Source organism: Macaca fascicularis, chromosome 16, assembly GCF_037993035.2.
Source record: "Macaca fascicularis isolate 582-1 chromosome 16, T2T-MFA8v1.1".
Taxonomy (NCBI): domain Eukaryota; kingdom Metazoa; phylum Chordata; class Mammalia; order Primates; family Cercopithecidae; genus Macaca; species Macaca fascicularis.
The window spans coordinates 67568656-67585545 of NC_088390.1; the positions used below are offsets into that span (position 1 = coordinate 67568656).

The 16890-nt window shown below is 53.6% G+C and overlaps 2 protein-coding genes across 51 annotated transcripts in view; both read left to right on the forward strand.

The window, feature by feature from the left end:
* The window catches only part of MAPT (microtubule associated protein tau), a 132291-nt gene that overhangs the window by 93648 nt on the left and 21753 nt on the right, over positions 1-16890 (forward strand). For 26 of the 50 annotated variants that reach the window (XM_065531775.2, XM_074019997.1, XM_065531774.2 and 23 more), the window contains 3 exons: positions 1305-1431; positions 4048-4101; positions 7430-7695. In XM_065531775.2, coding sequence (XP_065387847.1) covers positions 1305-1431; positions 4048-4101; positions 7430-7695 — 447 coding nt within the window. The remainder of the gene's footprint in view (positions 1-1304; positions 1432-4047; positions 4102-7429; positions 7696-16890) is intronic. The other 24 variants (XM_074020017.1, XM_065531779.2, XM_065531782.2 and 21 more) reach the window with 1 other exon arrangement.
* STH (saitohin) lies at positions 10730-11277 on the forward strand (the record flags this gene model as incomplete). The annotated part of the gene is made up of 1 exon (XM_065532551.2): positions 10730-11277. A coding segment is annotated over one exon (399 nt), but the record flags the coding sequence as incomplete, so codon positions are not given.

Consider the following 16890-nt stretch of genomic DNA (forward strand, 5'->3'; position numbering starts at 1 on the left):
CTTCAAATGAGCTCTGACACAGAAGCACCGTGTAAATAGTTAGAATTCTGGGCAAAGAGGAAAAGAGAGCTGGGGGCCGTACCTTTCAGCACCCCACAGGCTGTCATAGCAGCAGCCCCTCAGACACCTGGTGGGACCTTGGTTTCGAAATTGCTACTCTAAGGCTGGGCGCGGTGGCTCACACTGTAATCCCAGCTCTTTGGGAGGCCGAGGAGGGTGGATCACCTGAGGTCAGGAGTTCGAGACCAGCCTGGCCAACATAGTGAAACCCTGTCTCTACTATAAATACAAAAATTAGCCGAGCATGGTGGTGTGCACCTGTAATTGCAGCTACTCGGGAGGCTGAGGCACAAGAATTGCTCGAACTCCAGTAGCAGAGGTTGCAGTGAGCCAAGATTGTGCCACTGGGCTCCAGCTTGGGTGACAGAGCAAGACTCTGTCGCAAAATTTTTTTTAAAAACAAACCCAAAATGGCTACTCTCATTGGGTTCCTTTGCCCATTCCTGATTTTGGTAACAGAAATGCTTCCAGATTGCCCTGATCTGGGTAGGACAGCATCAGGCCACAGCAACACTGCCCTGTGAGCCCACTCCCCCCTGGACTAGCTTGTGGTCCTTAGTTAATGTCAGTTTCTTCTTTGAGTTTGTGTTATGTCTAAGGGTCATCTGCTGGGTAGCCGAACCCAGGGACTGCCCTAGTCCCTAGACTATGCCATGCCCGACTCTGCCAGCTTTGTCAGTGATGCTGGTGCTCCCCTCCTCGGGTGCTCACCTGCTCTGAGCACACCCAAGGAGTTCCTGACGCCTTAGGGTTGTATGGGAGAGAATGAAAGAACACAACGTAGCTCTCTTTAGCATCCTTGGCCAGGTTCAACACTGTCTCCAAGGGCCTCTGGTGGAACCAACCACCATCAGCCAAATAAATCCATAATTAGAGTCAGAAAATGGATGTCCGTCTATGCATAGTGCACTAATGTCCTGCCGATTGATTGACATGGAGTGGAGAGTGACTTGATCATTGCTGTAAGCTCTGCTGGCCTTGGCACAACTCATGCTGATAACCAATGCACATAGTTCCTCTGAGAGGAAATGTCCTCAGGGAACTTGGAGTTTGGGTGGGGATGTGGATTTGTGTGCCCAGCAAGCCCTCATGATTGTAGCAGACACTTGTGGCATCTAGAAGGCAAAGGGTCACCCCAGTCTTAACCGCGTTTTGAGTCAAGGTGCGGAGTGGGGCTGGTGTTGACTCAGTGGCAGCAACTTTTCCCAATGGTGAAAAAACCCTCGACCCTGTTTCATTTACAGGGGGCTGATGGGAAAACGAAGATCGCCACACCCCGTGGAGCGGCCCCTCCAGGCCAGAAGGGCCAAGCCAACGCCACCAGGATTCCAGCAAAAACCCCGCCCGCCCCAAAGACACCACCCAGCTCTGGTAAGAAGAATGTTCTTTTGAATCTTAGAGGAAGCTGAAGCTCTCAGAGGTACAGCCTTCATTTTAGGAGGCCTTAGGCCACTGAGAGTGAACGGCCCCTGGCAGCTGGTCAGCACCTTGCAGTTCACTAAGCACCAGAGTCTTCATTTCCTTCGCAGTTCTTCTGATTTCTGAGGCAGATGTTGAATCCCCACGTTTTTGTTTGTTTGTTTTGTTTTGTTTTTGAGATGGAGTTTCGCTCTTATTGCCCAGGCTGGAGTGTGGTGGCGCAATCTCAGCTCACTGCAACCTCCACCTCCTGGGTTTAAGCAATTCTCCTACCTCAGCCTCCCTAGTAGCTGGCATTACAGGCACCTGCCACCACGCCCGGCTAATTTTTTGTATTTTTAATAGAGACGGGGTTTCGCCATGTTGGCCAGGCTGGTCTCGAACTCCTGACCTCAGGTGATCCACTTGCCTTGACCTCCCATAGTGCTGGGATTACAGGCGTGAGCCACCACTGCCAGCCTGAATCCTCACTTTTTATCAGTGAAGAAATTGAGGCTGATTCTGCAGCATGATAAAAAAATATATAGAAAAAGGAAAAAAAAAAGAAAGAAATCGAGCCTCTGAGAGTTTGCTTGACTGAGTCTAACCAGCTCATTTTAAGCCTGAGGAAAATGTGGTCATATGGCTACTAAATGGCAGCTCTTGGAGCTTCTCTGGCCCCAAGTCCAGGGTTCCACAGAGGCATCCCCAGCATGGTGTGTTTGCAGTCCCCAAATGCGACCGGAGACAAATGTCTCTGGAGACAGAGCAGCAGCCTGGATAGGTCACAATGGGTGACGTCACTTAGGGCTCAACCCCAGGCAGCTTAACTTGCTGGGGACGTTAGGAGTCTGCTGCAAAACCTGAGGGTCTTAGCTGAGCAGTCGCAGGCTGGGCCCATTGCCCTGGGCTCCTGTGAGTAAAACCCAGTCAGTTTTGAGTACCCAGTAAGGCATCCATCTAGTTATTTTGCAGCGGGGTGCTATTAAGAACAGTCACGGCTGGGCATGGTGGCTCACGCCTATAATCCCAGCACTTTGGAGGCTGAGGAGGGTGGATCACCTGAGGTCAGGAGTTCGAGACCAGCCTGGCCAACATGGCGAAACCCTGTCTCTACTAAAAATACAAAAAAGTTAGCTGGGCGTGGTAGCAGATGCCTGTAATCCCAACTACTCAGGAAGCTGAGGCAGGAGAATCGCTTGAACCCGGGAGATCATGCCATTGCACTCCAGCCTGAGCAACAAAAGTGTGAGACTCTTTCTCAAAAACAAACAAAACAAACAGGCTGGGCACAGTGGCTCATGCCTGTAATCCCAGCACTTTGGGAGGCCGAGGCGGGCGGATCACAAGGTCAGGAGGTCAAGACCATCCTGGCTAACTCAGTGAAACCCTGTCTACTAAAAATACAAAAAATTAGCCAGGCTTGGTGGTGGGCACCTGTAGTCCCAGCTACTCAGGAGGCTGAGGCAGGAGAATGGCGTGAACCCGGGAGGCGGAGCTTGCAGTGAGCCAAGATCGCACCACTGCACTCCAGCCTGGGCAACAGAGTGAGACAGAGTGAGACTCAAAACAAACAAACAAAAAAAAAACGAAGAAAACAGTCATCCTCTTTGGGGATTAGGGACAGCCTGCCTGAGCACTTCTCTCTCCCATTGCCCCAGTGAAGTGTTCCACCATTGGGTTTAGACCCTGCACCACGTAGGGGTGTCTGACCTGCACTTGCTCCTTGGCAGTGTGCAGGCAGCCTGTGGCTCTTGCTGCAGGCTGTGGCCAAAGCCTGGCCTGGATCTTGGTGACTCTACTTCTCCCTGGCCTGAGAGAGCTGCCCAGAGCCTGCCTGTCACCTGCTGCCTGTCTTTGCAGTGGCATTTCACACACACGTGGTGCGGTGGCAGCCCCAAGGATGGCCGTTCACTAAGGCGCGTTGTTTTTGTCTTTTCGCTTCGTGTTTTCTGGCCTGGTGTTTTTCTCATATACGTGGTGATCCAGGGATAATTCCCATAATTTTGACAGGATTTTAGGTAGGGTTTGGATCCTGCTGTTTTTTCACTTAACATGGGGCCAGTTGACTCACACGCTGTTTTTTGTTGTTGTTTTTTTGTGTCGCCCACTGTGTCGCCCAGGCTGGAGTGCAGTGGCATGATCTTGGCTCACTGCAACCTCTTCTTCCCAGGTTCAAGCAATTCTCCTGCCTCAGCCTCCTGAGTAGCTAGGACTATAAACACAGGCCACCAAGCCCTGCTAATTTTTGTATTTTTAGTAAAGACAGGGTTTCACCATGTTGACCAGGCTGGTCTCGAACTCCTGACCTCAAGTGATCCGTCCACCTCGGCCTCCCAAAGTGCTGGAATTACAGGGGACTCACACTTTGTAACAACCTGAAACAAGGTCATGCATTTCCCTTTGGGTCTTACCTGCTCTTCGGTGGCTGCCTGCATGTGGAGAGACCCTCCCCCTTGGGCCTCCTCCACCTTGTTTCAGAATGGGGCCTCTGCTGGGCCGGCTGTGGGTGCCTGCCATGTGAAGGACTCATTAAGGCCCCGTTTAAACCTGATGATAATGAGGTTTTTGTGGATTTTTCTCTTTAAGCGACCAAGCAAGTGCAGAGAAAACCACCCCCTGCAGAGCCCACATCTGAGAGAGGTACTCAGGAGCCTGCTTCACTGGGAGCAGCCTCCCTTTGCATGTGTGGCTGTTCACTGGCTTGTGTTCCTAGAGCCGACAGGACCCTTTTCTGCAATGCAGGGTTCACACAGGGTTCGCAGCTTGAAGATGGAGCAGTCCGAATTCTCTTCCCCAGATTTTGTGCAGCTGTGTTTGTCCGATGGGCTTTCTAATCCTGTGTGCTCTCCTTGACTTCAGGGACAATGGCATTACAGGCATGAACCACCATGCATGGCTGTCTCCCTATTTTTTTCAGCTGAAGACATAGGCTTAGGGAGGTCAGGTGACTTGCCCAGGACCTCTCTGCAAGTAAGAGGCATGAAAAGGATTTGGAGCCACCACCACCAAGCCCATTGGTCACCCTGGGTCTCTGAAGTCAGGGAAGCAGGAGGATGGGAGATCTCAGGAGGCAGAGAGGCTGAGCCTGGAGGCCCTGGAGGCCGAGGCCCCATCTGTTGTTTCCTTATGTGGAAAAGAAGAGGCTTCGTGTGTTCTATTGCCACAAAGCTTGACTACTTCAGGAACATCCAAGACATGGAAATCAGCAGGGCACGGTGGCTCATGTCTATAATCCTGGCACTTTGGGAGGCTGAGGTGGGAGAATTGCTTGAGGCCAGAAGTTCAAGACCAGCCTGCGTAACATAGTCAGACCCCGTCTCTATAAAAAACATTATTTAGGCCGGGCGCGGTGGCTCAAGCCTGTAATCCCAGCACTTTGGGAGGCAGAGACGGGTGGATCACGAGGTCAGGAGATCGAGACCATCCTGGCTAACACGGTGAAACCCCGTCTCTACTAAAAAATACAAAAAACTAGCCGGGCGAGGTGGTGGGCGCCTGTAGTCCCAGCTACTCGGGAGGCTGAGGCAGGAGAATGGCGTAAACCTGGGAGGCGGAGCTTGCAGTGAGCTGAGATCCGGCCACTGCACTCCAGCCTGGGCGACAGAGCCAGACTCTGTCTCAAAAAAAAAAAAAAAAAACATTATTTAAAAAAGAGACATGGAATTCTTTAAATCCTAAAAACTGGTGCTGGCTGGGCGTGGTAGCTCACGCCTGTATTCCCAGCACTTTGGGAGGCTGAGGCAGGTGGATCACCTGAGGTCAGGAGTTCAAGACCAGCCTGGCCAACATGATAAAACCTCTACTAAAAAAGTCTCTACTGGCCCGGCGTGGTGGCTCACGCCTGTAATCCCAGCAGTTTGGGAGGCGGAGGCGGGCAGATCAGGAGATCAAGACCATCCTGGCTAACACGGTGAAACCCCGTCTCTACTAAAAATACAAAAAATTATCCAGGCGTAGTGGCGGGCGCCTGTAGTCCCAGCTACTCGGGAGGCTGAGGCAGGAGAATGGTGTAAACCCAGGAGGCGGAGCTTGCAGTGAGCCAAGATTGCACCACTGCACTCCAGCCTGGGCAACAAAGCGAGACTCCATCTCAAAAAAAAAGAAGTCTCTACTAAAAATACAAAAATACAGTCTTGCCGGGCGCGGTGGCTCACGCCTGTAATCCCAGCACTTTGGGAGGCCGAGGCGGGCGGATCACAAGGTCAGGAGATCGAGACCACGGTGAAACCCCGTCTCTACTAAAAATACAAAAAAAATTAGCCGGGCGCGGTTGTGGGCACCTGTAGTCCCAGCTACTCGGGAGGCTGAGGCAGGAGAATGGCGTGAACCCGGGAGGCGGAGCTTGCAGTGAGCTGAGATCGCGCCACTGCACTCCAGCCTGGGCGACAGAGCGAGACTCCGTCTCAAAAAAAAAAAAATACAAAAATACAGTATCTACTAAAGTCTCTACTAAAAATACAAAAATTAGCCGGGCATGGCACTGCATTCCTGTAATCCCAGGATTCCCAGGATTCTCCTCCCAGCCACGGGAGGCTGAGGCAGGAGAATCACTTGAACCCGGGAGGTGGAGCTTGCAGTGAGCCGAGATCACGCCACTGCACTCCAGCCTGGGTGACAGAGCGAGACTCCATCTCAAAACAAAACAAAACAAAACAACAACAACAACAAAACTAGTGCTTATTCGTCGCTGACCAAGCTGCCCATTGGCTACATGGGTGCTTCAAACAAAGAGCTGCCCTTCTCCAGCTCTGGCCAGCAGGTATGTGTTACAGCGAATGCCAGGGGCAGCGGCAGGGGCATTCTTGTGGGAAGCTTCCAGACCAGCAGGAAAGCTAAGTTCTCAGACTGCAGGGGAGCAAAGCGCACCTGGGCACAGAGTGAGGCCTGCAGTTCTCAGACTTCAGTCTTTGGGGAGCTTGAGAAAAATGAGCTTTTCAGGCCCCACCCCTAGAGATTCTGCTCTATCCACTCTCAGTGGGGCCCAGAAATGTGCACTTTACAAGTCCTACTTTCCTCCTTGAAAGCTCCAGAGATTCTGATGCAGGGTTCCGTGGGCCAGACTTCGGAAAACATGGACCCATGAGACAGAATAGCAGAGTGTTGAAGTGTAACAGGGACCTGGGAAGTGCAGTAACAGAAGCAAATTTGGGGGTAAAGGACACCCAGAGGAGGAAGGGACAGCATCTGCGTGGAGAGGAGACCCCCCAGCAGCTTCTGGGGTGTTGGAAAGGTGCACTTACTGCTATGCATGGCAGGTGGGGAACTGTATGGCAGGGCACAGCAGCATGAAGTGGCATGGCTCATGTGGACAGTTAGGGACAAGCAGGTATGGAGCAGGCATCCTGTTCTGGAGCCCAGATCCCACAGAGGAGCCAGGGAGCTGGCAGGAGCCCTGAACTAGCCGAACAGCTGAACATTCACCCTGTGGAGAAAGGGTCAGAAGCGTCCAGGCTTGAGGGCACAGCTGGGTCCCGTCACTGTGTCACCCTTATTTAGGATAAAGGCCCTAAAGAATTGCACTAGAGATTGGCAAAGCATATCTACCACCTCCTGGAGCCACCCTGGCTGCAGGGATTATAATTATATCCATTTTCAAATTAAGGCCTCTGAGCTCAGAGAGGAGAAGTGACTTGTCTGAGACCACACAGCTTGTTGGAGCCCATCTCTTGACCCAAAGACCGAGGGGCCGAGTTGGCCACCTCTCTGGGAGCTGGTGTTGTATAGTGGTTGATGGTTTTCCATTGCTTTCCTGGGAAAGGGGTGTCTCTGTCCCTAAGCAAAAAGGCAGGGAGGAGGAGATGCTTCTCCAGGGCGGCCGCCTCCTGCTGCTGTAGCTGCGCTTCCAACCTGGCTTCCACCTGCCTAACCCAGCGGTGAGCCTGGGAATGGACCTGCGGGACGGGCAGCCCCCAGGGCCTTTTCTGACCCCCACCTGAGTCCTGGCTTCACTCCCTTCCTTCCTCCCCAGGTGAACCTCCAAAATCAGGGGATCGCAGTGGCTACAGCAGCCCCGGCTCCCCGGGCACTCCCGGCAGCCGCTCCCGCACCCCGTCCCTTCCAACCCCTCCAGCCCGGGAGCCCAAGAAGGTGGCGGTGGTCCGTACTCCACCTAAGTCGCCGTCTTCCGCCAAGAGCCGCCTGCAGACAGCCCCCGTGCCCATGCCAGACCTGAAGAACGTCAAGTCCAAGATCGGCTCCACCGAGAACCTGAAGCACCAGCCGGGAGGCGGGAAGGTAAGAGAGGCTGGCTGCGCGTGGAGATGTGGGGGGCTGCGCCTGGAGGGGTAGGGCTGCGCCTGGAAGGGTAGGGCTGTGCCTGGAGGGGTAGGGCTGCGCCTGGAGGGGTAGGGCTGCGCCTGGAGGGGTAGGGCTGCACGTGGAGGTACGCGGCTGAACGTGGAGCCATGGGGCTGAGCGTGGAGCCATGGGGCTGCGCACGGAGACATGGGGCTGCGCGTGGAGGTGCGCGGCTGCGTCTGGAGGTATGGGGCTCCCCGCACCTGGGCTCGGCTACCACCCCCGCATAACACCCCGGTCCCATCCAGACCCTCTTCAAGGAAATTCAGTTCTTTATTGGGCTCTCCACTACACTGAGAGTGCTCTCCTCAGGCGAGAGCACGTTCTGGCTCTTCTCTTGCCCCTTCAGCCCCTGTTAATCGGACAGAGATGGCAGGGCTGTGTCTCCACGGCCGGAAGCTCTCATAGGGCACCCACAGGGGCTCCCCACCTTCCTTCTGGGTAGAACACGCTGCTACCCGTAGGTGGGCATCTCCACTTATGGGCCATCTGCTTAGGTTGGGTTCCTCTGGATTCTTGGAAGATTGGGGGTTCTGTTTTCATCAGCTGATTCTTCTGGGGGCAAGTGGGTGCTCGCCAGCTCTCCAGCTTCCTAAAGGTGGAGAAGCACGGACTTCCAGGGGCCTGGCCTGGACCCCTTTCTCTGCTCCTGTCCCTGTGCCCCTCATCTGGGTGCGTTAGGCTGACATACAAAGCACCGCAGTGAAAGAGCAGCAGTGTGCCTCCTCACCAGCCAGATGTGGGCGGTGGGTATCTTCCAAGGCCTCTCTGTGGCGGTGCGTAGCCACCTCCGCCCTGCGCCGCCAGGGTCTTCTCTCTGTGTGTGCTCCTGGTGGCTCTGCACACGCTCATCTTATAAGAACACCATGGCGGCTGGGCGTGATGGCTCATGCCTGTAATCCCAACATTTTGGGAGGCCGAGGGGGGCGGATCATGAGGTCAGGAGTTCGAGACCAGCCTGAGCAACAGAGTGGAACCTCGTCTCTACTAAAAATACAAAAATTAGCTGGGCGTGGTGGTAGCGCATGCCTGTAATCCCAGCTACTCAGGAGGTTGAGGCAGGAGAACCGCTTGAACCCGGGAGGCAGAGGTTGCCGTGAGCTGAGATAGTGCCATTGCACTCCAGTCTGCGCGACAGAGTGAGACTCCATCTCAAAACAAGAAAAGAAAAAAGAAAGAAAGAAAAGAACTCCATTGCTTAGGGCCCAGCCTGATGACCTCATATTTCACTTAATCACCTCTCTAAAGGCCCTGTCTCCAAATAGAGTCACATTCTAAGGTACGGGGGGTTAGGGCTTCAACATATGAATTTGTGGGGACCACAGTTCAGCCCAGGACCCCCTTCCCACCACCCAGCAGAGCTGGGGAAGGGTGAAGAGGAGGCTGGGGGTGCAGAGGACCACGGCTCACTCTGAGGCTGCAGATGTGCTGGGCCTTCTGGGCACTGGGTCTCGGGGAGCTAAGGGGCTTTCTGAAACCCTGGGCCTGTGTGTCAGCTTGCCGCCCCCACGCAGGCGCTCTCCACACCGTCGAATTTCTTTTTTTTTTTTTTTTTTTTTTTTTTTGAGACGGAGTCTTGCTCTGTCGCCCAGGCTGGAGTGCAGTGGCCGGATCTCAGCTCACTGCAAGCTCCGCCTCCCGGGTTCACGCCATTCTCCTGCCTCAGCCTCCCGAGTAGCTGGGACTACAGGCACCCGCCACATCGCCCGGCTAGTTTTTTGTTATTTTTTAGTAGAGACGGGGTTTCACCATGTTAACCAGGATGGTCTCGATCTCCTGACCTTGTGATCCACCTGTCTCGGCCTCCCAAAGTGCTGGGATTACAGGCTTGAGCCACCGCGCCCGGCCGAATTTCTTATCACTTGGGCCTGAGCCTGGGCCATGTGGAGGGAGGGTGGCCACCAGTGCATGTGAGCACCTTGCCTCAAACCCTGCCACCTACCCTGGCCCAGGCTTCGATGCAGGAGCCCCCCTGCCCCTGAACAAGCCTGTGGGTGCAGCATCGCATCCCGTCAGGATGGAAATGGACGGTTGGGTTAAAAGAGATGCATGTGTAGACCCTGCCTCTCTGCATCAAGCCTCCTTTGAGTGCCCCCGCGTGCCAGACCGTGCACAGAGGTGGAGAAGACTCAGCTGTGCCCCGGAGCACCTCCTCTCATCGAGGAAAGGACAGACAGTGGCTCCCCTGTGGCCGTGGGGACAAGGGCAGAGCTCCCTGGAACACAGGAGGGAGGGAAGGAAGAGAACATCTCAGGATCTCCCTCTTGATGGCAAATGATCTGGGTTAAATTAAAAGTCCGGCCTCTCCCTGCTTAGGCATGTGGAGCTTGTAGTGGAAGAGGGTCTCTGGACCCTCACCTACCACAATGGCCTGGTTAGAGGCCTTGGGGAAATAACTCACAGGCGACCCAGGGCCTCTGTCCTGTACCACAGCTGAGGGAAACTGTCCTGCGCTTCCACTGGGGATAATGCGCTCCCTCGTCTCCAGACTTTCCAGTCCTCATTCGGTTCTCGAAAGTCGCCTCCAGAAGCCCCATCTCGGGACCATTGTGACCTTCATTCTCCAGGGTGCCTGGCCCTGGTGCTGCCCAAGAACTCAGAGGGGCCCTCACTGGCCTTTCCTGCCTTTTCTCCCATTGCCCACCCATGTACCCCCATCCTGCTCCAGCATCCAGACTGCCATCCACGCATACCCAGGATCTCCTCAAGTCACATGACAGGCAGTACCCTAAAAGTTCTCCCTTCCCCCCAGTCTGAATCTGCTGCTCGCTGTCTGGGGTTCCCCGCCCATGCACCCCCGGGGGCCCCTGGGTTCTGCCATGCCCTGCCCAGTGTCCCAGAGCAGGGAATGTCCTTCTCTCCTTATCTCTTCCCTTCCCTTAAACCCAAGTTCAGTTGCCATCTCCTCCAGGAAGTCTTCCTGGATCTCCCTCTCTCTTCTCAAAGCCCCTGAAAACCCTGACGACACTGAACATGCGTGTGCTGCTCCCTAGTCTGGGCCGTGACTGAGGGTGAAGGCCGAGTCTCACGCGTTTTTGTAGCCCCCACAAGACTGCGCAGGTGGCCGGCCCTCACTGAATGCGGGGTTAATTTAACTCGGGCTCTGTGTGAGTGGATGATTCAGGTTGCCAGAGACAGAACCCTCAGCTTAGCATGGGAGGTAGCTCCCCTCTTGACCCTGAGTTCATCTGAGGTTGACTTGGAAGGTGTGGGCACCATTTGGCCCAGTTCTTACAGCTCTGAAGAGAGCAGCAGGAATGGGGCTGAGCAGCCAAGACAGCTTTCCATCCAGAACTGTCCCTCCCACTCTGTGACTGTCCTGCCTGTGCCCATGAGGGGTGAGAGTCAGGCGACCTCATGCCAAGTATAGAAAGGGGCACGGCCGGGCGCGGTGGCTCAAGCCTGTAATCCCAGCACTTTGGGAGGCCGAGACGGGCGGATCACGAGGTCAGGAGATCGAGACCATCCTGGCTAACATGGTGAAACCCCGTCTCTACTAAAAAATACAAAAAACTAGCCGGGCGAGGTAGCGGGCGCCTGTGGTCCCAGCTACTCGGGAGGCTGAGGCAGGAGAATGGCGTGAACCCGGGAGGCGGAGCTTGCAGTGAGCTGCGATCCGGTCACTGCACTGCAGCCTGGGCGACAGAGCGAGACTCCGTCTCAAAAAAAAAAAAAAAAGAAAGGGGGCAGACAGGGTCCCAGGTTACGACGTCATCACGCTGGGCGGAGACGGCACATCCAAATGTACTAAAGGGTTAAAGGAGAAAGGGTGACTTTACTTTTCTTGAGATATTTTGGGGGACGAAGTATGGAAAAGTGGCAGAGGACACAGTCACAGCCTCCCTTAAATGCCAGGAAAGCCTAGAAAAATTGTCTGAAACCAAACCTCAGCCATCACAAAGACCAACACATGAATCTCCAGGAAAGAAGAAAAAAAAGTCACACGGGGTCCACGCACAAGGGCCTTTAAAACGACCCGCTGGAGGGTCTCAGGCCTCCTCCTCCTCCTAGACTGGCCTGAAGGCTCCACGAGGTTTTGCTGAGACCTTTGGGTCCCTGTGGCCTCATGTAGTGCCCAGCATACAGTAAGTGCTCAATAAATGTTTGGCTACAAAAGAGACAAAGCTGGAGGAGTCTGAAGAATCACTCAGTCCTGCCGGAACAGATGCTCACACTGAAGACAGAAGAGCAGGAGCCAAGTCAGGTTTGGGAACCTGTAGAGGCTGAAAACCACTGCAGATCGCTGTAAATCGTTCGGGAACAAAACAGAAAACGTCTGTTTTCTCCTTTGTGCTTTTCTCTGTTTTCGGGATGTGCTACAGTGAACATGTATTGCTTTGGGGGCCCCAAATGGAATTATTTTTAAAGGAAAATGCAGATGATCGGGTGGCCACACTGGAGCACTGGCTGGGTAGGGGTGGAGATTGCAGGGAAGGAGGAAGAGCTGGGTGGGATGCCAGGCAGGAAAAGCCCATAGACCCCCACCGATCTTGTGGTGAGCCGTGGGCAGCGGTGTTCCATCCTAACTGCAAAAGGGAGCACCTGGGGGGAAGAGGGGATTCTTTTAAACACCATTCCAGTGCCCGAGCCCCCCGGACCTGTTGTCATCTTGGGTTGGCTTCCCCTGGGTGACTCCAGTGTGCAGCTGGCTGAGACTCAGTGACCCTGGGTTCTTACTGCTGACACCTACCCTCAACCTCAACCACTGTGGCCTCCTGTGCACCCTGATCTCCAGTGACTCATTTTCCACTTTCAGTCCCAACTCTATTCCTATTTGCAGATTCCAAGCGCCTGGCTCCTCAGTCAACTCAGACCCAGCCAGGCCAGCCCATGGGTCCCACATGCCCCTTGCCAAGGTTGTCCCCGCCCTGTCTGGCCTGCGAGGGTGGGGGTATGTCCAGACACAGAGACAAAGGACCAGCTTTTAAAACATTTTGTTGGAGCCAGGTGTGGTGACTCACACTTAATCCCAACACTTGGGGAGGCCAAGGCAGAAGGATCACTTGAGTCCAGGAGTTCGAGACCAGCCTGGGCAACATACGGAGACCCTGTCTTTACACTTTTTTTTTTTTTTAATTAGCTGGGCATGTTGGCACTCGCCTGTAGTTCCAGCTACTCCAGAGGCTGAGGTGGGAGGACTGCTTGAACCTGGGAGGTCAAGGCTGCAATGAGCCATGTTCACGCCACTGAACGCCAGCCTGGGCGAGACCCTGTGTCAAAAAAGTAAAGTAAAATGAATCCTGTACATTACATTAAGGCGCCCCAAATTGTACTTAGAAGGATTTCATAGTTTTAAATACTTTTGTTATTTAAAAAATTAAATAACTGCAGCATATAAATTAGGTTCTTAATGGAGGGGGAAAAGAATACAAGGAAAAAAAAGAATCTAGAAACAAAGATAAGAGCAGAAATAAATCCAAAAACATAACCTTGCACTCCTAACTTTAAAAAAAAAAAAGTGAAGAAAACACAACCAGTAAAACAGAACATATAACAGCATCAAAAGCTGACTCCTGGCTGGTCGCAGTGGTGCATGCCTGTAATCCCAGCACTTTGCGAGGCTGATGCTGGAGGATCGCTTGAGACCAGGAGTTCAAGGTTGCAGTGAGCTATGATCACACCACTACACCCCAGCCTGGGCAATAGAGCGAGACTGAGACCTATTTAAAAAAAAGAAAGAAAGAACAGAAAAGCTGGTTCCTTCCTTATTTCATTCCTTTATTCATTCAGACAACATTTATGGGGTACCTCTGAACACCAGGCTCTGTGCTAAGAGCTTTTGCCCCCAGGGCCCAGGCCAGGGGACAGGGGCAGATGAGCAGAGAAACAGGGCCAGTTGCAGCAGCAGGAGGAATTAGGATGGAGAGCTTGGCCAGGGAAGGACATGCAAGGGGAGCAACCCGCACAAGTCAGCAAGCCAGAGAAGACAGACAGACCCTTGTTTGGGACCTGTTCAGTGGCCTTTGAAAGGACAGCCCCCACCCAGACTGCTGGGTGCAGGAGCTGAAGGAGGATAGTGGAACACGGTAACGTGGAGCTCTTCAGAGCAAAAGCAAAATAAAGCTAGAACTGGAGGCGGCTGGAGCAGCCGAGGGCGTGTGTCCAGCGTTAAGGGGTGCGAAGCTTGGGCGCTAGGAGAGTTCACACTGGCAGAAGAGAGGTTGCGGCTGCTGCGAGCCGCTGGACATCGCCCAATAGGACAGAGGGTGGTGGAGGGGGGCCCTGAAGAGAGGCTCAGTTCAGCTGCAGTGGCCGTGGGAGTGCTGAAGTGGGCGGGCTGTGGGCAGCTGCTGGGGAGGGTTACGCGGGGGTGAGGGCCCAGCAACAGCAACCCTTCTTGAGGGGTCACTGGGAAACAAAGAGGAGAGCTGAAGAAGCAGGGAGTCCCAGGGGCCATGCAGGGCAAGAGAGAAGTTGCTCATATGGGGCCCAGGCTGCAGGATCAGGAGAACTGGGGACCCTGTGGCTGCCAGCAGGGAGAAGGGAGTGTACAGGATCATGGCCAGGAAAGGGCCCGGGGGCTATGGGGGGCCTGGTTGGCTCCGAGAAGTTGGAGCTGAAGTCACTTTCTCGGAGGATGTCCAGGCCAGTAGTTGGGATGTGAAGACCTGAAGCAGCACAGAGCCTGGAAGCCCAGGATGGACAGAAACCTACCTGAGCAGTGGGGCTTTGAAAGCCTTGAGTGTGCAATATTGAAGATGGCCACAAGATGGCGATAGAATGCTGTAACTGTTTCTTGGTTCTGGGCCGCAGCCTGGGTGGCTTGCTTCCTTCCCTGTGTGTGTTGATTTGTTTCTCTTTTTTGAGACAGGGTCTTGCTGAGTTGCCCAGGCTGGAGTGCAGTGGTGCGATCGTAGCTCACTGCAACCTTGAAGTCCTGAGCTCAAGCGATCCTTCCACCTCAGCCTCCTGAGTAGTTGGGACCACAGGCTTGCACCACAGTGCCCGGCTAATTTCTTGTATTTTTTGCAGAGATGTGGTTTCACTGTGTTGCCCAGGATGGTCTTGAACGCCTGGGCTCAAGTGATCCTCCTGCCTCAGCCTCCCAAACTGCTGGTGTGAGCCACCATGCCCGACCTTCACTTTTTTTTTTTTGAGACAGAGTCTCGCTCTGTCGCCCAGGCTGGAGTGCAGTGGCCAGATCTCAGCTCACTGCAAGCTCCGCCTCCCGGGTTTACGCCATTCTCCTGCCTCAGCCTCCCGAGTAGCTGGGACTACAGGCGCCCGCCACCTCGCCCGGCTAGTTTTTTGTATTTTTTTTTAGTAGAGACGGGGTTTCACCGTGTTCGCCAGGATGGTCTCGATCTCCTGACCTCGTGATCCGCCCGTCTCGGCCTCCCAAAGTGCTGGGATTAGAGGCTTGAGCCACCACGCCCGGCCCTCTTCTTTTTTTTTTTTTTTTTTTTTTAAGGGCGTCTGTGTGTGCGCCTGTGTGCGCGTGTGTGCGTGTGCGTGCGCCTGTGTGTGTGCACGTGCGTGTGTGCGTACGTGCATGTGCGCTCATACGTGTGCGCGCACACACTCGTCTTCACCTTCTCCCAGCCTTGCTCTCTCTCTACCCAGTCACCTCTGCCCATCTCTCTGATCTATTTCTCTCTCCTTTTACCCCTCTTTCCTCCCTTCTCATACACCACTGACAATTATAGAGAACTGAGTATTCTAAAAATACTTACTTTATTTATTTTGAGACAGAGTCTCACTCTGTCATCCAGGCTGGAGTGCGATGGTGCAATCTCGGCTCACTGCAACCTCTGCCTCCCAGGTTCAAGCAACTCTCCTGCCTCAGCCTCCCTAGTAGCTGGGATTACAGACGCCCACCACCACGCCTGGCTAATTTTTATATTTGTAGTAGAGACAGGGTTTCACCATGTTGGCCAAGCTGGTCTCAAACTCCTGGCCTCAGGTGATCTGCCTGCCCTGGCCTCCCAAAGTACTGGGATTGCAGGCCTGAGTCACCGTGCCTGGCCTTAAAAATACATTATATTTAATATCAAAGCCCCAGTTGTCACTTTAAAAAGCATCTATGTAGAACTTATGTGGAATAAATACAGTGAATTTGTACGTGGGATCGTTTGCCTCTCCTTCTCAATCAGGGCCAGGGATGCAGGTGAGCTTGGGCTGAGATGTCAGACTCCACAGTAAGTGGGGGGCAGTGCCAGGCTGGGACCCTCCTCTAGGACAGATCTGTAACTCTGAGACCCTCCAGGCATCTTTCCCTGTACATCAGTGCTTCTGAAAAATCTTGTGTAAATCAAATCATTTTAAAGGAGCTTGTTTAAAGGACAGTGTAAATAATTCTGAAGGTGACTCTACCCTGTTATTTGATCTCTTCCTTGGCCGGTTGACTTGACAGGACATAGACAGGTTTTCCTGTGTCAGTTCCCAAGCTGATCACCTTGGACTTGAAGAGAAGGCTTGTGTGGGCATCCAGTGTCCACCCCGGGTTAAATTCCCAGCAGAGCATTGCACTGGCCCTGCTGAGCCTGGTGAGGCAAAGCACAGCTCAGCAAGCAGGCAGCGCTGGAGACAGGCCAAGCCTGGGCCAGCCTGGGAGCCAACTGTGAGGCACGGGGCTGTGGGGCTGCAGGCTTGAGGCCAGGGAGAGAGGGCTGGGCTCTTTGGAGTAGCCTTGAGAGACCTGAACCCAAACAAAACCAGATCAAGGTCTAGTGAGAGCTTAGGGCTGCTTTGGGTGCTCCAGGAAATTGATTAAACCAAGTGGACACACACCCCCAGCCCCACCTCACCACAGCCTCTCCTTCAGGGTCAAACTCTGACTCAGACATTTCTCCCCTGACTGGGAGTTCCCTGGATCCAAATTGGGAGCTTGCAACGCTTTGTTCTCTCCCTTGATGGTTTTTGTCAGTGCCTCCCCAGAGCCGAAGTGTAATATATATGTTTCTGTAGCTGAGAAATTCAATTTCAGGATTCTGATTTCATAATGACAGCCATTCCCCTTTTCTCTCCCTTCTGTAAATCTAAGATTCTGTAAAGGATGTTGACTTAATGTGACAATTGGCAGTAGTTCATGTCTGCTTTGTAAATACCCTTGTGTCTATTGCAAAATCTCATAAAGGCTTGTTGACTTTTTTGTGGAGAAAAGAAAAAGCCACATGGAAAAAATTTCTTTTT